The following is a 26,926-nucleotide window of genomic DNA, read 5'->3' as shown; positions in this document are numbered from 1 at the left end:
GCGATCTTGACATGTCTTTTAATTGAAAAACGCTTTTTAAAAATCAATAACTACTACTCATGAAAGCAGAAGAATATTAAATGATCGTATTAGATTCATAATTGTTACATATTTGCCGTAACTTATTTTTAAAATGTGTTTTTTAATTAAAAGACACGTCAAGATTGTTTACCTTATTTCTAATGCTAAAAAAAAACTAATTATAGTTATGTTAAAATAGTTCGGATTTCATCCGATGGCTGAACGAAGTCTCGGTTTTCGCAGGTTTCGGCCTAAGGTTCGGTTTTGGCAAAAAAACTGCCCAACATTTCGGCAGAGCGCAACTCTATTTTCGTTCGTATCAGACCGAAGTTTCGGATATCAGCATAAAAAACATAGAACAATAACCGAACCTTCGGTTTCGGTTTTGACAAAAATCCGGACGTGGAATCCGGTATCCACATTAACTACTTAGTAGCACTATTGCACGTATCTCGTCAGCTTCTGCGCTTCACAAGTTTGTACGGGTTACAGTTCATCTCTCATGTACATAATGCCTTTGCCTTATGAAAGGCGTCATCGAGGTGTGAATTAGACTTGAGCGTGTGAAAAGCGAAGTTGTCAATGCAGACCCAATTAAAACTTTACTTCGTTAGGGACGAGTTACTAAATTGATTTACTAGTTTTTTTGCCTTTTATAAACATTACGCGAATCCGGAGGCGCGAAAACGAAGCGAAAGAGAATTGGAAAATTAAATTTCAGAAGTCATAACGTAAACGAATTCAATTATAAGTTTGGTATTACCTAGAGTCGGCAAAAGGAATTCTCAAAGACAGAAGTTGACACTGGTTATAGGAATTATTAAAAACCGGCCAAGAGCTAGTCGGACTCGCGCACAAAGGGTTCCGTACCACTATGCAAGAAACGGCAAAAAAAATCACGTTTGTTGTATGGGAGCCCCACTTAAATATTTATTTTAATCTGTTTTTAGTATTTTGTTGTTATAGATGGCAACAGAAATATGTACATCATCTATGAAAATTTTAACGGCCTAGCTATCACGGTTCATGAGATACAGCCTGTTGACAGACAGACGGACAGCGGAGTCTTAGTAATAGGGTCCCTTTGAGTACGGAACCCTAAATTTCAGCCAAATGCGTGTAAAGGATTTTTATCCCCATTTTACATTAAGGGGATGTACTGGTCCATCCCGTTACCGTTAACTGACAATTCGTAGGTAAACCTGATCGCAAAAACACGTCCACCAATGGTCAGTTAGGAGTGTTTTTGGTTAAGCCCCACATCAGTTACATTACATATAAGCTCAATTACTTATGCTTGTCAAATATAACTCCGTTTAGCTGTTTGACGAATGCTAACTCTTTTTGTTAAAAAGCAGTTCTGGGACCTACCTCACCACGTCAGATGACAGCATTGTATCGCATTGGTGATATAGGGGCCCGGTCTGCGAGTCAGTACTCAGTTACAAATAACTATGGAAATAATTAAATTACAATTATTTAAACCACAATACTTCCTAACGCGGACACAAAATTAAACACCTTAATCATTCTTATCATTAGTTGGCAATGTTGCACAGAATCTTATTTACTAATTGTTACCGCCATTACATAAACTAGGTAACTATGACAGCTATGACGCTACTACAATAACATTGCTTCAAAATAAAACCTTAGCAATCACGAAATAAAGATGATTTCGCATTGATTCGGCCAGTAGTTACTCTAGCAACATAGAGTTGAATCAAAAGTAATTCTTAACTAAGATTAAACAAGGTTGATTTTGCATTGAATCGACAAGTTCATTTGCCGATAACTTCAGTATTTGCTTAATGCAAAATTGAACCTAAAAGATTATCAGATAAGGTTGATTTTGCATTGATTAGGCAGGTTTATTAGATATGCGACCTTTGGTAACGCAGTTGACTGTATAATTTGTTGGTTAAACAGTGTTTACTTGTTTACAAACCGGTTCCCAATCAGTGTCAATTGGATGCTGAAGTAATGAGGGTCAAGTTAGGGATATGTAAATCAGTTAAGTGTAAAGTGTGAACAGCCAAGGCTCGGGGATTCGTCAATTGCCTCAAATGGCACTTTATTGAATGAAAATGCTTGGTTTGTTGATGAAAATACAAAATTTACTATACGTACGCCTATAACACTTGAGGAGTTCCCATAGCCAGGCGTAGCTAACTCCACAATTTCGTCGCTTTGCTACAGGTAGCTAAAAGTACATCCGTTCCACCCCAATTTTGGGGAAAGCCATAAGCCGCGCGTGGCGCTGTCGCCACCTAGCGGCCATATCTGTGCTGATCGTAACAGACGCGTTTTGTTAGAGATTGAATCTTCTGTACCTACCTAGTACTATTATTTATTCTGTGCCATAGCAGAGCAGTACTGATAATTCTGCTACTCGATGCTAGATGTCGACTACGAAAATAATAGTCGTTTTGGTACTAAAACTGTATGGAGTGAGGAGTGACCACTCTATGGGGGTTCACAGGCTGACGTAGGTAGGCGAGAAAACCGCTAGGCTCAAATAGGACTGGGCCGGTCACGTCTACCGCATGCATCCGGAGAGGTAGGCTAGCTTAGCCACCAAGTGGATGCCGGTAGAGGGACGTGGCCGCGGCAGGCCCAAACGGAGATGGCGAGATGACCTGGACAGCTTCCTGAACAACTGGCCCGAGGAAGCACCAAATCGGGAGTCGTGGAAATTAAGGGGAGAGGCCTTTGCCCAGCAGTGGGACACTCAAATAGGCTAGAAAAAAAAAAGTTTCTTAGGGTCAATCAACACATTTTTAGGATCAGCAGCACTCATGTAACACCCCTGAAGTTGCAGGCGTCGATAGACTATGACGACCGCTTACCATCAGGCGGACCGTATTGCTCGTTTGCCACCAACGTGGTACAAAAACTAGCACATACAATGGGTACAAAAACTAACCACTTCGCGCCCATTATCGAAATGATGTCATTCGGCACACCCTCCAGTTATCAGTCGGGTGTCAATATCTAACAAGTGTAGAAGTTAAGATTCTCAAATAACGCGCCTAAAAGGAAACTAGATTTAATGGATTTTGAACCTTATATTTGCTGGATAAAGTCGAAGATAGAGTTGTGTTGGCGTAAAAAGATCAGTCACCCCTCAGCTTCCCTAACGCTTTCAGCCGGTGTAATATGGACGGTTTTATCCACGTGATAAAATAACTGTCACTTTTTAACACCGCGGGATAGAAAGTGACGGACACCGTTTTATCACGCTGTCACGTAGACAAGAACGACCATCGTACCCGTACAGCATTTCTACTCGTATACTATCCAAACATTCCAAACTACTACTACCTAGTTTTAAGAGCTAAGTTTAACATATTTCAGAGCAGCGAAGGAGGATTCTCATAAACATCTTAACACACCTCTCTATTGCCAAGATTTTACAGTCCATGTGTAGATATTATTGAGCACTTTTACCGCTCCGATATATCTGATGGCGCCTGTACTTAAATTTATGATTATGATCACACAGCCGTAAATAAATGTGTATTTTAGCACTTTATTAGATACTTAATGTGTGTTGTATGTTATTTTTAATATGTCTTTTTGTACAATAAAGAGTTTACTACTACTACTACTTAATGTTAACTATGATAAGATAAGGTATGTTTAGATATTTATGATAACCCCATTAGTCATTCGCGACTGCCCGAAATAAGATAACTAAGGACTGTTCAGTTTACTAAGCGGACACTCTTACACCTCTTTTAATCGGCGAATTTAAAATCAATTGACGTACAGCTCATAACAATATAATTAACAATCCCTTATTTATCAATTGCTACATATTTGTTCCCATAATAGTCAAATATTTTTCCCGAAGGACCGAACAAATTTGGAACATAGCAAGTTAGTTCTGCAATAAGGATGCACAGGCTAGTATTCACTGCGAAAAATCGTAAATATGTACAAATTTTCCAAGTTAAACGTGAATAAAATTATTAAAACATTTGCAGGGCATCATATGCTTGAAGATTTTACAAAATCCCGGCACAGAAGCGGCCCGGCCAATCCAGAAACAAAAGTATTGTCATGCGGCTGTTAAAATCAATAAATTACTTATCGGTTCGCGAAATTCCTAAGACAGCAGGCGTTAGAGTAGGCACAGATTAAAATATAAGAAGTATGTACAATAAATGGACCCATAGAAAGAAAAAAATGGACAAAAGAATTACAGAGCAGCGAAGGCAATCGAAAAAAAGAAGCGTCAAACTGTACTACATTTTACATTAAGATAAATTTCGTAGCATTTTAATGGACAACGGAAAATGCGTAAAATGTTGCTGTAGTACGTTACCAATGGCCCTGATGCTACCATGCCGTTGTAGAAGATCATATATTCGACGAGGAGAGTAACATCAAAATTGACCAATTCATGAAGAAAGTCCTTGTCTGGCAGGCAATTGGTTCCTGTGGCCTTAAAAAGTTTGTTCTATTTTGCGACATGAACTTTGGTTGCGACATTTACAGAAAATAATGCATCTAATAACGAGTACTTTCCGTCTATCAGACGCATAATGTCACCTCTTCATTTCGGCCTGATTTGGCAAGTGCCCACTATGCTGGTCAGAAAGTAAAGCTACTGAATTTGAAAAACATTGATTTCGTTCAAAAACAAGTCAACTCATCTAATTGCCCGGAGCTCCACTCCATCGAGTGGCACTAGACCAATGTGAAGATGCACTTAAAAAAGGGTAGATGAGAAGCTAAAACATTGAAAGAATTCAAACGAATGTTGTTTACAACTTGTCAAAAAGTGTCAAAAATTTATGTGCAGGCACTTGAACGGCGCAACCGTGTAAAAGTACGAAAATCTTACCGATGTTATTATATTATACTATATTTACATTAAAATGTTTTGCGTTGGTTTCCGTTTTTATTATATTTATCTAAATAAAGCGATTCCAGAATTAGAAAAATGTAATTTATACTTTTTTGTGTGTCCGCTTAATAAAATGAACAGTCCTTAGATAAAGCAATGTTTACATTAAATGAAGATGTAAGTTACAGTGATTGTAGCTATCTATGTTATCTAGTAAAACCATATCTGGTACATCGGGGGTAGGGCTACACGTCAGGATTTTCACATTTTCAGTATTTGGCACTGACATTAACGCTATCGAGAACGTAACTTACTTTCTATACATCTCGCTCGTACTCGCATAATAGTGCGAGTGAGATGTATAGAAAGTAAATTACGTAGAGTTTTGAGACTGTCAGTGACTCATGGTACGGATGCAGGTTATCCAATGACTCGTCAGGATAACCAATGACACGTCAGGATAACCAATGACATGTCAGGATTTTTCGTCCTTTGTCAGGGTTGCGGGGAACCTCATCACAGAATAAATAATAGTACTAGGTACAGAAGACTCACTCTCTAACACAGCACAGATATGGCCGCTAGATGGCGACAGCGCCACGCGCGGCTTATGGCAAACCCCAAAATTGGGGTCAAACGGATGTACTTTTAGCTACCTGTAGCAAAGCGACGAAATCGCGGAGTGAGCCACGCCTGACCTCATGCAGCGATTTTTAGAAACATCAACTAACCACTAGCCAGAAGTTAGGTAAAAGATTGAAGTTACGACAGCATACGATGGCTTGTAGCTACAGCAGATTTTAAAAAACCTCGAGATACGTACGATTAGGCCTATTTAAGGAGTCGCCAATAAGATTTGGACTAATGATCTTCCAGGTGATGTTAGGATTTTTAGGGTGATATCCGGACGTTTGTCAGGATATTCCAATATTCATAATTCATAATAGAATATGAACCATCGGTAGCTTTGTTTAAATAAGTTTTTGGCAAAAATTTCATTTTTGGTACAAGCTTTTATCGCTGACTGTACTTTTCTTACGACAGACAACTAATACTCATCGAGGCAATTCTAAAAACCCCTAACACAATTAGGTTACGTTGTTTCATCACAGAGTTCCTATGGCCACCTTCTGTCTCCATCATCAGATTAGCTCGATGGTACCATAATATTGCATTGTTATCCGATTTATACAAATTTATGCATGCAAAATTTCAGCTCAATCGGAAACCGGGAAGTGGATCAAATTTAACTTGCAAGACTTGATTACACACAGACAGACAGACAAACAGACAACGGTCAGGTGAAAGTACATAAAAGCTTGTAATATTAAAATAGGTATCTAAGAACACAAACAGTAACTCTAATAAACAAACATCGGATTCTAGGGGGCAAATTGTATGACGGATAGGGATCCCGTCATACAATTTGCCCCCTAGAATCCGATGTATGCTAATAAACGTACCACTATACAGGGTGATTCAGGAGACGTGAGCAGGACTAACACTGTGCATTTCGTAAATTATAAGCAACTGTTTCGTATCAGTATTAGTGCGGTTAACGTTAATTTTCTAGTCGTGTTGAAAGAAAAAGTTATTAATTTATTTACGACATGCATGGTCGCCCTACAGTTAGAATACTAAACTACCGATATTCTGTGTCAAATTGAATGTCATCACGGTCTGGTTACTTTTGAAAACTCGTATGTCATTCAAGTTTGACAGTTTATTTTCTTCGTAATCAATATGCTGTCATTGCGGTTAAAGAGGTTTTATGTTTATTAATTAGATCTTGTAGGGTGACTATGATTGCAGAGAATTAAATTTTCCCTCGCCAAAAATTTAAAAAACAGGAAAAAGTGTGCTTGTTTCACCTTAATACGACGGTGATCGATCAATTATCAGTTACTGAGAGTGCAGGATTAGTCCTGCTCACGTCTCATGAATCACCCTGTATTGTCCCGCGGCTTAGAACATTTAGTAACTGTCATTTTCTGTACAAAAAAGACTGCCGATTTTTTTGGGGCTGGAGCACGTCAAATGTATGGCTATATTGGCCATTTTGTACGTAACGTACAAAAGCCATGTCAGATAAACGTCAGTCCATACAAAAAAAAGTATGCACAATTGTGCAAGGTTTTCGACAGAGGGGTAAACTCTTAAAGGCGATTCCAGTTATTAAATGCTCTGAGTCCCGCGGACATCAGAACGGAACTGAATAATGACAAAAAAAAGTTGATTCACCCACGTCCATTTTAGGCACAAACTGAAGTAGTAAATATTTTATAATACACGCTCGCGTAATAGCGTAAGTAGATAGTGAGTAAGAGTATCAAGGTCACGAGGTCAATGTCGACATGGAAGTCGTATAAAATATAAACTGTTTGCTTCCTTTACTTTTTAGGGTTCCGTACTAAAGGGTAAATACGGGACCCTAATACTAAGACTCCACTGTTCGTCCGTCTGTCTGTCACCAGGCTGTATCTCCGTGATAGACAGTTGAAATTTCCACAAAGAATATGAACCATCGGTAGCTTTTTTTTAATCGATATCTAAGAACACAAACAGTAATTCTAACAAGCTGTACCACTATTGTCCCGCGGACATCGGAACTTCCACACAGTGTTGGCCGTAATGGTTAATTCTAATTAACAATTAATCAATTGCATTAACCATTAATTCCGCAATTAATCAATTGCATTACGCATCAATTTAATTAAAGTTAGTTAGAATTGAATCTTGAGACGTTTAATTACATTGATTGTCAATCTAATTGCCTATTTAATGGCATTAAAGTTTCAAAAAATTAATTAGAATTACTCTCAATTGCATTAACGTTTAATGGAATTAAATATTTTTTTCATAAACTAATAATTGATGTTAATTTTGCTTGAAACTATTAAATGGGAATACACTCATTATTGGTGTTTTATTATTTGTCCCTGTCATATGTGAGTTGGAGACAAATGGGAAACGGGGACAAATGGGATTTATTCATTTATATGAAGCGCTTATTCCATCTGCTCCAGGCGGGAACAAATGGGAAAATATCGGATAATGATGTGTTCCCATTTGTCCCCACACCAATAAAGTGGGGAAAAATGGGAATGCACCCATTATTGTTAGTTATAATGGGTGCTCATAAAATAAATAAAATAAATAAAATAAATAAAATAAATAAAATAAATAAAATAAATAAAATAAATAAAATAAATAAAATAAATAAAATAAATAAAATAAATAAAATAAATAAAATAAATAAAATAAATAAAATAAATAAAATAAATAAAATAAATAAAATAAATAAAATAAATAAAATAAATAAAATAAATAAAATAAATAAAATAAATAAAATAAATAAAATAAATAAAATAAATAAAATAAATAAAATAAATAAAATAAATAAAATAAATAAAATAAATAAAATAAATAAAATAAATAAAATAAATAAAATAAATAAAATAAATAAAATAAATAAAATAAATAAAATAAATAAAATAAATAAAATAAATAAAATAAATAAAATAAATAAAATAAATAAAATAAATAAAATAAATAAAATAAATAAAATAAATAAAATAAATAAAATAAATAAAATAAATAAAATAAATAAAATAAATAAAATAAATAAAATAAATAAAATAAATAAAATAAATAAAATAAATAAAATAAATAAAATAAATAAAATAAATAAAATAAATAAAATAAATAAAATAAATAAAATAAATAAAATAAATAAAATAAATAAAATAAACAAAATAAATGGTGACGCGGGCCGTACTTTGTTAATATTTATGACTATGAGACATTGTCGTTTGTCACTATTACATTAGCCTGAGCAAATTAGAAAAATCTGCGGAAATAATTCGTGTAGTTTTGAAAATTGGTACAGGTATACCTTGTGGTGTCCAGATAAACATACTAAAAGTCCTCGAGGGTAGGGGGTGTGCTGGGGGTGTAGAGGGGGGTTGAAGGTACTTTTTTTCATATTTTTGCTCATATCTCGAATATCTGTACGAATAGCATTATAATTACTTAAGACAAAAGTTTTAACATAAAATTTACTACAAATTTGGTTATGTTTATTTTTACTCTGCGATCAATACTTTAGGGGCTACAGGCTGTTAAAGTTAAATAAGTAATAAAAAATAGACGGTTTAAGAAAACGTCGTTTTTTTGGAATTGTTCATCACAAATAAAAAAATTAGCTTAGAGTAAGCAAGCTAAGCAACCTGCTGATAAAATATAAAAAAATAGGCCATATGCATGTCGGGCCATGCTCAGTGTAGGGTTCCGTAGTTACCCGTCTGTCAAAATAGACTATTTGCCATAACGCAAAAACAGCTGTACCGATTAGGTTCGCTATATTTTTCCTTGAAAGTATTTACTAAGTTATGTTTTCACGATTTTTTTCATATTTTTTGGACCCATGGTTCAAAAGTTAGGGGAACTAAGGGGTAAATCACAACTTTTTTTCTTTCAGATCGATTATTTCCGAAACTATTAAGTTGATCAAAAAATGGTTCTTGAAGACCCTTATTCGTTTTAAATGACCTATCCAACGACACCCCACACTATAGGGTGGAAGCGAAAAAAAAATTCATCCCCACTTTAATGTAGGGCAACCACCATAAAAATTTTTTTTACTAGTTTTCATGTTTAAGTTTGACACGAATATATAAATCAGTTACGCTGACAAAGTTGTAAAATATAAATTAGAAAAAATATTTTTTTAGGGTGGATGCCGTACATTAAAAAGGGGATGAAATTTTTTTTCGCTTCCACCCTATAGTGTGGGGTGTCGTTGGATGGGTCTTTTAAAAAGAATACGGGTCTTTCAGAACCATTTTTTGATCTGCTTAATATTTTCGGAAATAATCGATCTGAAAGAAAAAAAGTTGTGTTTTCCACTTTAGTTCCCCTAACATTTGAACCATGGGTCCAAAAAATATGAAAAAAATCGTGAAAGTAAAACTTAGTAAAGACTTTCAGAGAAAAATATAGCGAACCTAATCGATTAAGCAGTTTTTGAGTTTTTGCAAATAGTCTATTTTGACAGACGGGTAACTACGGAACCCTACACTGAGCATGACCCGACATGCTCTTGGCCGGCTTTTTTATATTTTATCAGCAGGTAATTTAGCTTGCTTATTCTCAATTAAAATTTTTATTTATGATGAACAATTATGAAAATACGACGTTTTTTTAAACCGTCTATTTTTTATCTCTTATTTAACTTTAACAGCCTGTAGCTCCTAAAGTATTGATCGCAGAGTAAAAATAAACATAACCAAATTTGTAGTAAATTTTATGTTAAAACTTTTGTTCGAAGTAATTATAATGCAATTCGTACACATTTTCGAGATATGAGCAAAAATATGAAAAAAGGTACCTTCAACCCCCCTCTACACCCCCAGCACACCCCCTACCCTCGAGGACTTTTAGTATGTTTATCTAGACACCACAAGGTATGCCTGTACCAATTTTCAAAACTACACGAATTATTTCCGCAGCTTGCCCAAATTCGGCTTAATTTGACGTGGCTACATACAAAATAGCCAAGGCGGCACTCGGGCCGCAAGTGATAGGTTCACGAGCCGCATGCGGCCCGCGGGCCGCAGGTTGCCGACCGCTGCACTAGACCTTTGATCCCTTGGACGTCTTTATAAAATTACGATATTTATTCTTGTTAATTGTTAATTATCAATCACATGTTTAATTTTCATTAAAAATTGTTTTAGTTTTTAATGGTTTGTAAAGCAATAACCATTAATTCTTTTTAATTGTTAGTGGTTCGTAATAAATTAACATTAATGCAAATTGATGTTCAATGCAATTGATAATTAATTTTCCTTCAATGGTTAATGGCTAATGGCAATTAACCTTTTCAATGGTTAATTTTTAATGGTCAATTGCATTAACGTTCGGCCAACACTGTTTCCACAGATAATTTATTTCTGTTGCCGCTATAACAACAAATACAAAAAAGTACGGAACCCTCGGTGGGCGAGTACGACTCGCACTTGTCCGGTTTTTTTATCAATTAAGCCAAGGTAAAATAGGAATTTAGGATCGATAAGCGATTAAAATTAGCACTAAGAACTACGCTACTTATTAATAAACTTAGCAAACCTTTGTTAAGCTTTATCATTTTCTAACTAACACATGAAGATGCCAAATAACAGATAGGGACGAATCATTATTAACCTGCAGATATAATATATAGACGGCAGTGTATAGAGAATGCTTGAGATTCTGTGAGGCGATGGATGCTAGGTGCTCAACTGTTCCAATATAATTTGTCAAATGTAATGTGCTATTATTGTTGTTGTTAAAATAATTGTTGCTTTTATAAGTACTTATTGTTATTGTTTTTAGTCTAAGTTTCGTGACGCATTGGTTTAACTGTAATGTCATGTAAACATTTTTATCAATAAAATAAAAATAAAATAAATATATGACCCCCATGTATAGAAGATACGTGTTTGCAGGAAGGGTCAGTAATCTCTGCAGCTTCCTATACAAAGGTATATACTGTTCCAATTCAAATATGGAATGCAAACAAAGTTGTATACAACCACAACAAAAGATTGAAATGATTCATCCATACTTATACTACTATATCGTAAACTTTTCATTGTGATCGTTCAATCATCCCGGCAATTTTATTGGACTCGAACTAATGCTCAAATGAATTTCAACTCTATTACTTAAGGATTTCAGTTCAAATCAACAATTGGACAACAGTTCCTTTCACACGCTGGGCCGACTTCGGTCAACCACATAAATCCATTACGTTCTACTACATATCTAATTATGTACGTCCTGTAGGTCCTCCAATAGCTACCTCAACTCATACCACTTCGAAAGTATTTTAGATTTTTCGTATAGATTCGGAGCTAACTCTGCAAGCCATTTGCAATTACACTTTTGCGAATCAAACATGCAATATAGATATAGGTAGCTTATTAATCGCTTTATTATTAGGTACAGTCGCCATCAGATATATCGGAGTGGCCAAGGTGCTCACAAATATCTGAACACGTCACTATTGTCAAGACGTTAGAGGGCGTGTTAAGATATTTTTGAGCACCTCGGCCGCTCCGATATATCTGATGGCGACTGTACTTATTTAATTTCACTACTTAATTTTACAGTGCATTGGTGTTAGCTGTAATTTGAATAAATTTGTAATATGTAATCTGATTTCAATAAAATATATCAAATATCAATTATTCCTTTGACCACCAAAGATCTCAAATGACGCGTGCGGCTACTCCTCAATATCAAAGGGTTGATGTTTAATTTCTATGAAAATTTGACGATTAAAATGACACTATCACTTTGTTTTATCAAAGTCTGTGCAGAGTTGGCTTAAATGGATTCGTACCTATTTGGTTTGAAATCGCATGTGCGATATCGCGGCGATGGGAGGTAGAGGACCTAACTTTCCACCGAGGAGATACTTATAAGTCTCCAATAGACGCAAAGGCATGTGATGAATTGATGATAAGTAGTAGTAAATTGCCTTCCGGCCCTACCAATGTCACCCAGACCGCTGGAATCTTGGTTGCCAGCCGTGTCGTAGTACAAGTTTACAAGCAAAACACCAAATGCACTGACCTTTTGGTATAACTCCCGGGTCCATGAAAGTGGCCAGTGTAAAATTGGCCAAAACAAAAAACGTTATGACACCTTGATATGCCGGGACCCATGGGTGCCTTTGTAGGTAGTACTGGCATCTGTAAGAAAAAATAAATGTTTATAACTTTTGCTAAATTGTTTTAAATACCTACAAAATGTTTTTTTTACACTGATGGATTAAGAGGTTTACATCTTGCCATCTTTGTAAACATTGTTTACTTTTTAAAAACCATATTTGTATATTTATATTAGTTATGTTCTATTTAAGTGTATTATGAATGTTATAATTTTTTGTATAAAAAAAAAGACTGCTTTAAATGGGACAAGGGCAAGAGAATGATGACTATGCTTAAAATAACTAAGGATATTTTATTTTTCTTTCAAAGACCCTTTTAGTTAGGGAACAGATTTTGAAGATTTCATTATTATTACCTATCAATTTATCATTATTTTTTCGTTTTAGACAAACAGCTGAAGCTGGTACATCTAAATCATAGTTCACTTAGCACAATTTCACTGTTTAGATAGTTTGTCAAGTCTATTTGTAGATTGATTCACACTTTTTTTTTACATATTGATTTTGTAACTTAACTTTCAAAGTCATTTTCTTCAGCCTGAGACCGTCCAGATTATAGCAATCATGATTGATCAGTGATCAGCGAATTGACAAAAATATCATAAAAAATCTAGGGGTAAGATTTTTTAGTTTTAGGCTTATCTGGATTACCGTGGCTGTAATACAGATTCACAATGAGTACAAAGTTGTGCACTAACTTACCTGGCTAACTAAATTAACTGCCCCATAGAAAATGTGAATGTCTGATCAGCAATTTCAGTATATTTAATTAAAAATTACATAGGATCAAGGGGCAATATGGCACAAGGGCAATATACTGCCCTCCTAAGCCGAATAGCGGCATCTCAAAAACAAATGACGTTGAAAATTGAATTTTCAGATAAAGAATGTAAGGTATATGTTTGCATTAAATTTTTATTTGAGATACCGTTAATTGGTTTAGCAGGGCAGTATAGGTCAATTGCATTCCTGCATATCGTATATACATACAATAAACAATTATAAGAAAGTTATTTCATTATAAAAATAGTGAAGGTAATATATTATGGAGATGAGATAACTTACAATGAATATCATTAGAATTTCAAATTAGAGAAATTCTTATTAGAATATAAATAGAAAACATAACAATAAGCTTTGCTTTTACATCACATATAAAAGATAATATGTATTGTTTACTGTCATAAAGACAGAATGTTGTTTCATTCCAAGAATGTGCCATTGGTGTCCTATGCAATGGTATATAGTGGATAGTCTTTCTAATATTCCAAATAATGTTCGGAATTATTTTTCCATCTATCCTTTCATAAAATTATTAGAAGGGTGAAAAAAAACTGACAGGCTTCTACACAAGGCTTTTTGTAAAAATTTTGAAGTGATGATGGTTTTCTATAAATAAATAAGATTAGGTAAATTAAAAAATAACATTTTTATTTGCGTATAAGAAACTCAAAATTCTTTATGAAATGCCTGTATTTTTTCGGTTTTTCTTGTGTTAAGTGTGAATATTGTCAACTACACATCATGCATTGTTTAGTATGCTTTGCCAGTAATTTGTAGAAGTATAATATAGCATTTTAATTAATCAAATATCTTGAAAGTTACCAACTGCTTTTTTCTCTCGTAATTTAGACTTGTCATCACAGGAATCAAGTTGACTCATTTCTAAGTAGCTCACTTTAAGTTTACCAACTTTATATACATTCAATAATAGTAAGTAAATAAGCGTCTTATAGGAACGTGGAGAGGTGCGTGCAGATAGAATTTAATTAATATACAAATGACACTAATTATAATTACTCTGGCATGGCCTAGCTCAGAGTTCGAGGTTCGATACTCGTTATTGACAAACCCTACACCCTTTATGGTGAAACATACACAACAAGTTGACGCCACACATGGCAAAGATCGAATCCAAAGATATTAATAGCTCCAATTTCCACGATCTGTGTGAAAGTTGTCAAACCAAAAATGAGATTTGTACTAGATCGACATGAATGTATACTCACGGAAAATAAAAAAATAGTGACGTCGTGCCCAAAAGCAATGTCCAGGCGAAGGTCGCGGGGATGTATCTCGTTTTGAGGTCGCATTTGGGCATATTGTGTCAATTTTTATTCCCTAAAAGCAAAATAATTCTATTTTATTCGCTACAGATCAACATGGCCGCACCTATTAATCTGACAGCAGCGTTAATGGGTTGCTATAAAAGAGAAACACTGTTCCCTACTAAACATTTAAAGGTAAAAATTGTAGTAGTAGAATCGTTTACAAAAGTCATGTTTTATGAAGTGTTCCTTAATTTTACAAATGATCTTCTTGACAGAAAACTTATATGTAATACGAGTACGATTGCTCTTTTGGTTAACATTTATTTAATATTACTAATATTAGAATTATGTCAAAACTATTATAAAATTAAAATTATTTTCAGAAATTGATTTCCCGTAGATGACAAATATTTTTTTCTAATGGCAACCTTGCCAGTTCTGCTAGGGATTTCAAAAACCCATCAAAACCGCTTTTTGGCGTCAGTGCCAAAGTCAGTGCTATTCTCCAATTCTAATATTGGTTATTATACAGCTATCGTATGATGTGCTTAGATTTATATCTATTAACAACGATGCAAAACGTACATTCATAGCCATCAAAATTGTACTTACAACAATAATAATCAAACCGTGACTGAATCGGAAATGCGGAAAAAATATTTAATCAAACACTACCGGCTCGTTAAATTGAAAAATGCTGTCATTGGTCCTTAATGAGAAAAAAAGAGATTGCGATATTTTCGGTTTCCACCATTGGTCTATTCTGTACACTGACAGTTTTATCTCTCAGTCATTGGTCGAAAAGAATAGTAACGTTCAGTCTCGCGGATAAAAATGGCCGTGGTGTTGTCTTCGGTGTGCTTTGCTTGAATAATTTCTCGTAAAACTTTGAAAGCATTTAATTAACAAACTTTTCTAAGCTGTTGTGTATTTAAGGGAAGTGCTTTATTATTAAAGTGACTTACAATAGTGTTACGTGACTGAAACATGTCTGAAAGCACAAGCCCAAGTGTGCTAAGTTACTTGAGACAGTATAGGTTTCAGAAAAAACCGAATGGCGATGGCAGTAACAGCATTGTTACTATGTCTGGCCCCTCGGCGACTGCCCGTGAGTATATTTCTTAACTTTGTTTCAATATAGAACACGTGTTACGGTCATGCTATGGGGACTAGCAATGTGTCCAGTGACCCTTGATTTCAAGGTCTTTTTTTTATGAGCCGGGAGATTTATATGTCAGCAAATTCCATAAGTTAGATTAATTGTTGTATTTGCTTTAGTGCCATTGGCACATGTCTACATTATGCAATTTGATGAAATGGTAAAAGCTTTCTTTTTAGTAGGTTAAAATTAACAGCTGATTGTTGAATATAATACATAATTGCAATTATATATATCATGACGTATAAACTACAATCTATGAAGTGGCTACACTCCATTTCACAGTTGCTACATAAGTTACATTATTTTTCCTTTATATTTCAATGACACAGCTCTCAATTACAGATCATTAAAGTATTATATGATGAGCCAAAATAATAGTTTTTTGTAGTAAAAAATATCATTACAATAATTTACAACATGTTATTTTTGCATAATATGCCTCCAAATCAACAGAAGTATAGAATAAAGCTAGCTTCATTGACAAGGTGCATGCATTGTGTGTTTTAATTTATTCTTTGGTATATTGTGCCATTTCTATTTCCTTTTTTATGTTATTTATCTAATAATTTCATGGACAGAACTATTATAAAATAGTGAAAATGTTAAAATTTAGAGGTAGGACTGAATCAATACTTTTAGGTTATAATGCTTTAACATAGAATGTTAATTTAAAGGATGTTATTATTATAAATTTATGTCAGAATAATAATAATCTAGTTTGTTTATAATTTTAAGTGTAAAAAATCAATTTATAAAGGTTAAAATGTACAAGTATATTTTGATGTTATATCATTCCTTTGTTAGTAAGCATATTCTATTGCTAAAAATTATCTTTATAACCATCTTAAATACTGGAAAAACATGCACAAAAATATTGATCAGCTGTTTTTCTGCACACTTAACTTTGCTTTTGATGAAATAATGTTAGTCTTATTTTCAACCTTATTGTCATAGGCATAAGGCTTTATGGTGAAGTTACAAAGTGAATGAGTAACTTTGCTTGGTTGAGACTGGATGGAACAAGAAAATTTGAAACTGAAGGGTAACAAGTTTACATAAACCAATATTTTAGGGGTCGCAAAACAAAAACTGGGTCATTCTACAGCAATCTCATTCCACTGGCTATACCTATTTGCAAAATCCCAAGAGATTTCACTCAGCAGTTATGGTTGTAGATGGAACTTGACATGCTGCACTTCCAGGGAATGTGCAAATAGCTATGGCCAGGGGAATGAGATTATTGTAGAGTGAGGAAACATTTGGATACATTTATTTGTCCGAAATAAAAAAATTTAATTAATTAGACATCAAACTTCTACATGCTCTGATCTAAACACTACATATTTTTTGCTTATTGTAGAACCTCAAAGCAGAATGCCAGCCCCCAACACCGTAAACAGAAACGGGCCTATGGTATACAAACGCATCAGGTTGCCCGACTCGGACTCCGATGACCCTGGAACACCAGCCAAGAAGATCATTGTTACCAGCCCAGTGGTAGTGACGTCACAGCCGCCCAGCCAGCAGGGTCAACAGCAGCCCTTGACAACTGCCATCAGAGAGAAACGTTTTAGGAACATGCTGGAAATGTTTCCGGAAGTTTCTCCTATGGTAAGTGAAGTGCTTGTCAAGATATGCAGTTGAGAAAGTTTCAGCTCCTGATCCACAATTAACCATTTTTAACATCCTACACTTAAAATATGAGTTGTTTATTTCTGGACTGAAATTGAGATTTATACCGGTACCACATTGGTAAAGTGCAGCGTGGTCAGCACATTAAAGGTTCCATCACACAGGCGCGTTTTCCGGGCGGGGCGTGAGCGTTTTATATGTAAAAGCGGCGCGCCTCGCTCACGCCCGCCTCACGGCGAAAAGACGCCTGTGTAACGAAGCCTTAACATCTCCCCTCCTTCTTCTCCCAAGTTCTAAGACAAAATGTAAATTACAATTTTTGTTTCAGTTCATAAAAAACACTCTCGTAAAACATGGCTGGAACGAAGAACGCTCAAGAGACGAGCTCCTCAAACACGACCCTGAGAGCAACGACCGAGCGCCAACATCCTCGTCCTACCAGGGCTCCCGTCCCGGCTTCTCCGGACAACGGCCAAACGGCTCCAACTTGGGCGTTGTCCGCGTGACGAGTACACCCGCTGGTACTGGGGCTACTACGGTGGTGGTTAGGAAGCCGCTGGCGGCGCAGGGGGGGAGGGCCAGGAGAGGCAGCAGTGGGAGTGAGGATGATGATTATGGGGTCAGGAAGGGGAAGGATGATAGGGTTTATGATAGGTAAGATATAAACAATGTGACAACTTTACAATCTCATACTGTCTGTGAAAATATCACACAAGCAACCTAAAATTTTCCTGTAGGCAAGGCCCAAATGTGGTTCTAAGGAATCACGAATAATCACAAGAATAGGGGGTATTACTGCAATGTTCTGCCACCAGAGTGCAGCACTAGCTTCTCTAGTAAACCATAGAGTTACTTATACATACTGCCTTAAACTGTTTTGTGGCAAGTTTTCACAGACAATAAAATATGACATTGATGCATCAAGGCAGTTTGTTAACGGCCTATCGGGAAACGCGAAACATTTAGTTATCTGCCTCTTTATCGCTCGAATATGCAAGAGTGATAGAGAGGTTAGATAACGAAATTTCGATTTTCTTGTTTCGTGGTAGTATTGTGACGGAAAGTGGTAGTGGCACCTCCTACGGCTCCTACGCAGAGTTTCGTGTAATATTCCCTATTAGCGCAGATTTTTAAGCCATATATTATATTCTTACTCGGAAACTTCTTTCGCTTTGTATTTTCCCAGAATTATACCGTCCTTTCCGTGTACTCATTGACCTAACTGATTGCATTCTTGGCTCTGCTAGAAGCTTGCTGTATGCCGATGACCTCAAAATTATTTACGGTATCCAAGACATATCAGACTGTTTATCTCTCCAGGAAGATGTAAACAGAGTTCATCTGTGGAGTATCGAAAATAAATTGACTTTTAATTCAACAAAGTGTGCGGTCATGACGTTTAGTAGAGCTCGCAATCCACTTCTATACGACTATATCCTGGACTCAGAGACTATATCCCGTGTCAATTCTATTCGAGATCTAGGCGTTCTTCTCGATCCCCACCTAAACTTTCATGACCACATGTTGTCATTGGCGCGTGACTGCTACAAGAGGTTAGGGTTTGTAATCAGGAATTCTAGGGATTTTCATGACCCAAGTACCGTGAAGCTCCTGTACAGTGCCCTAGTAAGAAGCAAACTCGAGTCCGCCTCCATTGTTTGGAACCCCTATGAGGCATCTTATGTCTTACTTCTGGAGAGAGTGCAAAAGGTATTCCTACGGTTCCTCTATAAAAAATGTATGGGTACTATCCGTTCTTATACCCAACCAAATTTTTGTTAGGAATACTGGGTCTCAACTCTCTGGAGGTAAGACGTAACTATGCACTTCTCACTACTGCTTGCAGTATCCTGCGCGGGGAGTCGGACTGTATTGAGCTGGTGGGGCAGCTGGTACGTCTGTACGTTCCTTCACGGACCAGAATCGAGTTCAGACCTCGTGACCGTTGTCTCCTGGCAGTCCCGGCTTCCCGAACTGTATCACGTAGGAACTCCCCTCTGGTTCGTTCTTTGCTCCTTTTGAATGCGCTCCTCGCATCGGCCTCTCAGTGTGATTTGTTTGCAAGCAGACTGGTGGTTGTGCGTGTTGAATGTTTGAGGTTCTGTGAGAAGATGGATGCACGTCCTTCTACTGTTTAAAATGTGTTAATTTATGTTTTTGTAACTTGTGATGAATTGTATACATATTGTATTCTTCTTCTTTAATCTTTAAGTTAGCAGTGCTTTGGTATTTTTTGTTTACTGTTATGCTGTTTAACTTGTTTTGAAATAAATAAATAAATAAAATAAAAATTGCATGTAATTTGTTACAGTGACGACTCAGACAACGAAGTGACAGACGACCTGATCGGAGACAAGCGGAAAGTGTTTGAGTTCCTTAACAAAAGCAGTCTCAACGAGTTGTCATTGCTCAGCGGATGCTCTCAGAAGAAGGCTGAGGCGATCATTGCGCAGAGACCGTTCAAAGGCTGGTTAGATATGGTAAGTGGACTTTGTTTCAATGTAGCAAGGTTTAGAATGGAGTGACAGATGATGAAAAGTTGAAGTTCCTGCTCAGCGGCTGCTCACTAAAGAAAGCTGAGGCGATCATCTCGTGGAAACCGATCAAAGGCTGGTTAGACATGGTAAGTGAACTTTGTTTATAGTGGACATTACAAGTATAATGGATTGACAAACGGCGAAGAGATGCTGTTCCTCTATAAAGGGTTGTTATTGTATGGTGACCTGATTAGTGAAAAGCAAAGACTAATCTCCAGGACAAACAGTGACCACAAACTAATGCCCCATTCACAGAATGTTCCTAAAATTGTCTGAAAGTATCATAATATTCCAGTAAGCCATCGCTAATTAGCTCTAAAACCTATTTTAACTTTCAGGTAGAAAAATTCAACAGCATCAAGATGCTAAGCACAGACCTCCTCAACTCAACCCAAGAGCTGCTGACTACCAGAAACAACATCCAGAGGCTGATGAAGAAATGCGTGGGATTGGCTCAGCAGTTAGAAGCGGCCGTGGCGGCGGGAGCGGGCCGGCTCAAACAACCCGCCATATTGGATTCTAGGTAACTTTTTATTTATTTTACTAAAGTGAAAAGCTACTAGGCAGAACCTTTAGACCAGACAGGCCCGAAATCTCTCGATTTTCTGTAGGCCTTGCCTGTGGCCAAGTCCGCAAGCCCACAAATTGTGAACATGAACTATTTAATTTAGTTTCAGTTTTAATGTTGCCTCTCCGGCAGATGAAAATATTAATCTTCTGAGTAGGCTGGAGACAAAGAAGATAATAAAACCATAGAACGAATGAGCGAAATTTAGGCATGAACTTTACGCAAGTTTGTACATTTCTGTTTCCAAAAAGGGAGACCATTGACTTAACCAGGTATAATATAAACTTTTAGAGAGAACTTAATTGGCTGACTGATAAAGGATGCCTTATAGGTATTCATTTCGCCTTGTATGATGTGTTTTCTTTAGTGCAATTTAGCCTAAATAAATAAATATAACATGCTGTTTTTTTCTTCACCAGTTTAACTTTAGCCCCATACCAGCTGGTTGGTCTCAACTGGTTAGCCGTGCTACATAAGCAGGGTGTCTCCGGAATCCTGGCCGATGAGATGGGACTTGGCAAGACTGTGCAAGTCATAGCGTTCCTGGCACATTTGAAGGAGACTGGACAAGCCAAGGGCACTCATCTGATTGTAGTGCCGGCTTCAACACTTGGTAAGTTCAAATCCATTTAGTTTTACCTGATTACAACTAATTGAAAAGGAAGTGAAAGGGTTATGATATTAGCAGTTTGTGTGTTAGTAAGTTCACTTGTGGAAAACCACATTCTTATGCTTAAATCTGCTGTCCGACTACAGATACTAAGTCCCATGGCAAATTATCTGAAGATTTTATTATGGGATTCTCAGTTTTATTAATTTTTTTTGTGCTCACAAATTCACGGCGCTAGGTTTCCTTTACGTGGTTGACACCTTGTTCCGCAGGCTGCTCAGGTTTGTGAGCGAGATAGCAAGTAAACAGCGATAGCTCGCTCGCACACCGGATTATTTAGGCGATTCGTGATTTTTTGCATGATACCTCATAATGCCGTAACTAATTGTACAACTTGTTTTAGACAACTGGAGTGGCGAGCTATCCCGCTGGTGCCCCGCCATACGCGTGAGCAAATACTACGGGCACCCCGAGGAGCGTCGTCAGCTGCGGATACAGTACGCGCGGGGTATGGAGGATATAGACGTCATACTTACCACGTAAGTCCACTTAATTTTACAAATTGTCAGTTTACAGCGTGGACGATGGTTTAGGTAATCGTGGTTAATGCTTTCACCGTCAAAGACTGACATTTGTGCATTTGAGGTTATGCTCGGATTCATGTAATTTTCGCATTGTTATTGTATATAAACCTTGACAGTTTATGCACAAACAGATTTAAGAAGCAGCAAACGGGGGGATAATATCGGATATCTATCTCAATCATTATCCCCGAAAACCTTAGAAATGACTACTTACAGAACCCATAACTCACTGATGTTAAAAAACGTATTCAAAAGAATCTTCACCACCGGAAACCTTGCAAATAAATACCATGTTCATATACATAACTTTATCCTTTCATTCAGGTACACGATGGTGAGCAGTTGCCCAGAAGAACGCAAGATGTTCCGCATAACGCCGCTGCACTACGTCATCTACGACGAAGCACACATGTTGAAAAACATGTCTACCCAGCGATATGATAATCTACTCAAAATTAAGGTTGGTATACATACACCGTGTTTTTTTTTTGTTTTCCGTTAATTTCAAGGGTGCATTCCTGAGCTTAAATCAAGTAACTTTCTCAAAGACACCGATAACTCCATTTCGGAGATAATCAATATTTTATTTTTTTCCTATAAGGCCTCTACAAGCGTGTACACTTGCCTTAGGGCCGGTTTACATATTGATTAGTGTTTAGAATGAGTTCATACATTTGCGAGTAAACTTAAGCACAATCTCGGTCGATCGATGTTCGAAATGACATTGATATGTCACAGATTTCAATTGTTTGGTTGAGTTAAATGTAATGCCCGTTTTACAACAACGCTATATGCTACATTTAATTACTTTTTAAACTTAATATTTTTATTAGTAAAATGCAAAAAAAAAATTTTTTTTGAAAATTAACTATGCCATTTAGTTCTCTTAAACGTACTTAACCATACCCCGAAGTTAACGGAATTTAATAAAAACACGGTGTATACACTTTCACTTTGCTGGCTAACAACGTCAACCCAACACAATTCAGGTCTTTGTCCAAATGACTTATTATTAATTCAAATTCAAAGTCTCGTCTCGATGACGCAAACAAACCGGTCTCTACTTGCACGAAATCGATATGCCTAGTGTTTTATAACTATTATAAGGACTCTAAATTATCAAATGTACATTTTTTTTTTCTTTGCAGTCAAAACACCGTCTTCTTCTAACGGGTACCCCGCTCCAAAACAATCTACTCGAACTGATGTCGCTGCTCTGCTTCGTGATGCCGCACATGTTTTCTGGGAAAACGGACGACCTTAAGAGCTTGTTCCAGAAGAATGCTGTAAGCTATTCTCATACCTAATTATATAAGAATATAGTACAGAATGAATAATAGTACTAGGTACAGAAGACTCGCTCTCTAACAAAACGCGTCTGTTACGATCAGGACAGATATGAGCGCTAGTTGGCGACAGACAGCGCTACGCGCGGCTTATGGCTAGCCACCAAAATTGGTGTGGACCGGATGTGCTTTTAGCTATCTGTAGCAAAGCGGCGAAATCGCTGAGTGAGCCACGCCTGCCTATAGCTACATTAACACAGTAGAAACTTTTATTTAACTTGCCTACTACTGTTAGTACGTAAGTTTGTTAGTGTGTGTCAAATCTTGGAAGCTTAATTTGACCCACTTCCCGATTTCCGATTGAGCTGAAAATTTGAATACATATGTAAGTGTAAGACGGGTGAAAACGCAATACCATCGAGCTGATGATGGAGACAGGAGGTGGCTATAGGAACTCGGTAACTCGGTCACAGAATAAATAATAGACTCATTCTCTAACAAAACGCGTCTGTTACGATCAGCACAGATTTGGCCGCTAGGTGGCGGCAGCGCCACGCGCGGCTTATGGCAAACCCCAAAATTGGGGCCGAACGGATGTACTTTTAGCTACGAAATCGACGAAATCGCGGAGTGGGACACGCCTGACTCGGTGATGAAACAACGCAACCTAATTGTGTTTGGGGTTTTTAAAATTGTCTTGATGAGTATTAGGTGTCTGTGGTAAGAAAAGTACAGTTAGCGATAAAAGCTTGTACCAAAATTGAAATTTTGCAAAAAACTTATTCATATTACTTTTCAGTAGTAGGTAACAGGTTTATTCACAAGTAATAAATATGTAATTAATTTTTGTTTTTAGAAATCCCTCCGAACCACAAAAAAAGGCGACGGCACCAAAGAAGACGACGTTCCCCCATTCGAACAGAGCCAGATCACGCAAGCCAAACGCATCATGAAACCTTTCGTGTTGCGTCGGTTAAAGAGAGACGTACTACAAGACTTGCCTAAGAAGACCAATCATACGGAGTTGTGCGCTATGTCGGATAGACAGGAGAAGTTGTATAAGCATCTGATTGCTGGGTTCGCGGCTAAAGATGGCACGGTAAGTAATATCTTAAGGCCCCACCACACTCGTGCGCGAATCGCGCTTCGCAGATCTGCGAAATCGACTTCACACTCGCGTTCCGGGTTTGCGCCGCGATTCGTGCACGAGTGTTGAGCGGGGCTTCATACCTTTTCTTCTTCTTAATCGCTCCCCCATTGCTGAGGATCGTGACTCCACTTGCGCTTTATAAATTGCCTCCAACTGTTTCGGTCTGATGCTTGATGGAGGGCGGTGGTAACAGGTAGCTCCAGATGTTCGGAGATCTGGTCCGACCCTCTCTTTGGACTTCGTCCTCTAGGTCTTTTACCCTCGACCTTTCTCGTCACCACTATTTTTCTAAATTGTTGGCCCCTCATCGTGCGATATGGCCAAAGTAGGTAACACAGACGTTGGGTGTTCTCCATTCTGAGTTCTTTGAGGACCGGAGCGTTTGTGCGGTGGGCTGTCCAAGGAATCCTTAAGGCCGTTCCTGTACCCAAATGAAATCTACAATCGAGGCTCCCCTCACGCCACCCGTCCCGCCCCTAGATACAATGACGATACAACAGCGCCACGCAAGAAGTAGCGACTTGAAATGAACTAACAGGACACTGATTTGTAAAACGTATTGGTAAATACTGAAAAAGCATGCTGCATCTCATAGATGGCGTTAAAGTTAAAATGGAAAAATAAATGAAACATAGTGTAAATTAAATATTCATTTTAATGAAGTCAACTCTTATTTCAATAATATTTAATTATAAGGGTAAATACAGTTTATATTTAAACAAATTAATGACTGCAAGTTTTCTATAATATCATTATTTATTAGGTATACTGTGCAGGTATATCATCGATATTTATAAAAAAAAACCGGGCAAGTGCGAGTCGGACTCGCGCACGAAGGGTTCCGTACCATAATGCAAAAAAAAAACAAAAAAAGCAAAAAAAGAACGGTCACCCATCCAAGTACTGACCCCTCCCGACGTTGCTTAACTTTGGTCAAAAATCACGTTTGTTGTATGGGAGCCCCATTTACATCTTTATTTTATTCTGTTTTTAGTATTTGTTGTTATAGCGGCAACAGAAATACATCATCTGTGAAAATTTCAACTATCTAGCTATCACGGTTCGTGAGATACAGCCTGGTGACAGACGGACGGACGGACGGACGGACGGACAGCGAAGTCTTAGTAATAGAGTCCCGTTTTACCCTTTGGGTACGGAACCCTAAAAAGTTAGGGCATACCGATACAAGTGCGAAAAAATAGGTAATTCGCACATGTATCGTACAACGTTTTACAGTACATAATATGGCCCTTTAAATTTTCGACATTGTTACGTAATGTGCTAATTATCGCACTAATCCGGTAAAGTAGCACCATATTGTAATAGTACCTACATTACGCAAATAGGAAATTCGAAACGAGTGGCGATAAATTCGAACACGACCGAAGGGAGTGTTTTGAATCGACACGAGTTGCGAATTACCTATTGGCACATGTATCGTACAACGTTTTACAGTACCTACATACTAGGGTTTGCTCCCGGGAAATACCGGTACCGAAAGTACCGGGAATTGCCGGGATTTAGAGCCAAGCAAAGAACCGGGATTTCAAAATTAAATTCCCGGTACTTTCGGGATTTTCGGGACTAATATTTCCGGTACAATATTTGACTGTTTTCTGTTACTTAGCATGAAATATCATGTTTTTTAAAGAAATACATTATATAAATCCATTGCTGACGCTAATACTTTTACGGCTGACCATATATTAAAGCAAAACAAAAATAGTCAATGGGTTTGACAATGCCAACAAAATAAAATAGCTTATTATGAAACTATACGAGTGTTTTTTTTTAAGATACGATAAATAATTTTATATGAATAATTAGTTAGTTGTATACTAAATACGAGCAAAAACTAGAGATAATTGTGTAATAATAGTCACGTAATTGCTAATTGTCGCACTAGTGCTGTAAAATAGCACCATATGACTGTAAATCAAATTTATTCATTTTACAGGGTTCCATAGGTTCGTGGAATCACTCAAGAGTCAAGACCTTTTTTCTCAGGAACGTGTAGAGGCCTCAAATTGAAATTATATCAAATAGGTACTCGGATCTACTCTATTGTCAAATATATTAGCTTTTTTTCTCGTATATCGCAAAAATCCGAATTAATATCAAAATACCGGTATTAATATTGAAATCCCGGGATTGACATGCAATATCGGAAATCAATCCCGGGATTGAGAATGGTCCGATATTGCATGCCCTAACCAAGTTTCAACCTAACAACGAATAATAAATCCCGGGATCCGGATATTTCGATATTGGTCCTTCTCAATACCGAAAATGGAATCTTGAGCTTTGCGAGGGTTTCAAGGCACGAGGGTTAAACAAACAACTTCACAACAATTTCGTAAACGTAGCTCAAACAGTTATTCATAAATTAACGTTTTAAAACCGGCATTTTTGTGACTGACTGACTAATAGATCAAAAACCTAACCCACTTCCAGCTGACCTAGAAATTTTAAATTTGGCACCAAGGTAGACTATTAGGAGTTTATAGAGGGAACAATCTAAAAACTGAAAATTATTGATAATTTGATGAAGAAAAACATATATACTTATCGATAATAGGCTAGATGACTAATTTTCATTTATGGTATCAATCGATCAGGTTTGTCTTTAGGATCAAAAGTCTATATGGGATCCATTGCATTAAAGGAATATAAAAATCAGAAATGATAGTCAAAGTCCGACAGTCGTACTTCACTCGCGAAACGACCCGAACAAAACGATATGTGACCGTGAC

The 26,926-nt window shown here is 36.8% G+C and overlaps 2 protein-coding genes and 1 long non-coding RNA gene across 3 annotated transcripts in view; 1 reads left to right on the top strand and 2 right to left on the bottom strand.

The window, feature by feature from the left end:
* The window catches only part of LOC134670030 (palmitoyltransferase ZDHHC8), a 54,932-nt gene extending 40,151 nt beyond the window's left edge, over positions 1 to 14,781 (bottom strand). The window contains exons 1-2 of the mRNA XM_063527699.1: positions 14,603 to 14,781; positions 12,497 to 12,615 (exon numbers count right to left, since the gene is read on the bottom strand). Coding sequence (XP_063383769.1) covers positions 12,497 to 12,615; positions 14,603 to 14,694 — 211 coding nt within the window. The 5' untranslated portion in view covers positions 14,695 to 14,781. The remainder of the gene's footprint in view (positions 1 to 12,496; positions 12,616 to 14,602) is intronic.
* The window catches only part of LOC134670038 (uncharacterized), a 139,044-nt gene that overhangs the window by 40,151 nt on the left and 71,967 nt on the right, over positions 1 to 26,926 (bottom strand). The window lies entirely within an intron of this gene.
* Positions 15,462 to 26,926, top strand: part of LOC134670026 (SWI/SNF-related matrix-associated actin-dependent regulator of chromatin subfamily A containing DEAD/H box 1 homolog) — a 32,139-nt gene continuing 20,674 nt past the window's right edge. Inside the window, exons 1-10 of the mRNA XM_063527695.1 lie at positions 15,462 to 15,752; positions 17,167 to 17,417; positions 17,767 to 18,092; positions 19,750 to 19,918; positions 20,314 to 20,498; positions 20,963 to 21,156; positions 21,557 to 21,692; positions 22,062 to 22,197; positions 22,886 to 23,023; positions 23,880 to 24,122. Of these exons, the coding sequence (XP_063383765.1) occupies positions 15,632 to 15,752; positions 17,167 to 17,417; positions 17,767 to 18,092; positions 19,750 to 19,918; positions 20,314 to 20,498; positions 20,963 to 21,156; positions 21,557 to 21,692; positions 22,062 to 22,197; positions 22,886 to 23,023; positions 23,880 to 24,122 (1,899 nt within the window). The 5' untranslated portion in view covers positions 15,462 to 15,631. The remainder of the gene's footprint in view (positions 15,753 to 17,166; positions 17,418 to 17,766; positions 18,093 to 19,749; positions 19,919 to 20,313; positions 20,499 to 20,962; positions 21,157 to 21,556; positions 21,693 to 22,061; positions 22,198 to 22,885; positions 23,024 to 23,879; positions 24,123 to 26,926) is intronic.

The sequence above is a fragment of the Cydia fagiglandana genome, chromosome 13 (assembly GCF_963556715.1).
Source record: "Cydia fagiglandana chromosome 13, ilCydFagi1.1, whole genome shotgun sequence".
NCBI lineage: Eukaryota > Metazoa > Arthropoda > Insecta > Lepidoptera > Tortricidae > Cydia > Cydia fagiglandana.
Note: the sequence above shows the minus strand (reverse complement) of the source record. Positions and strands in the feature narration are given on the sequence as shown.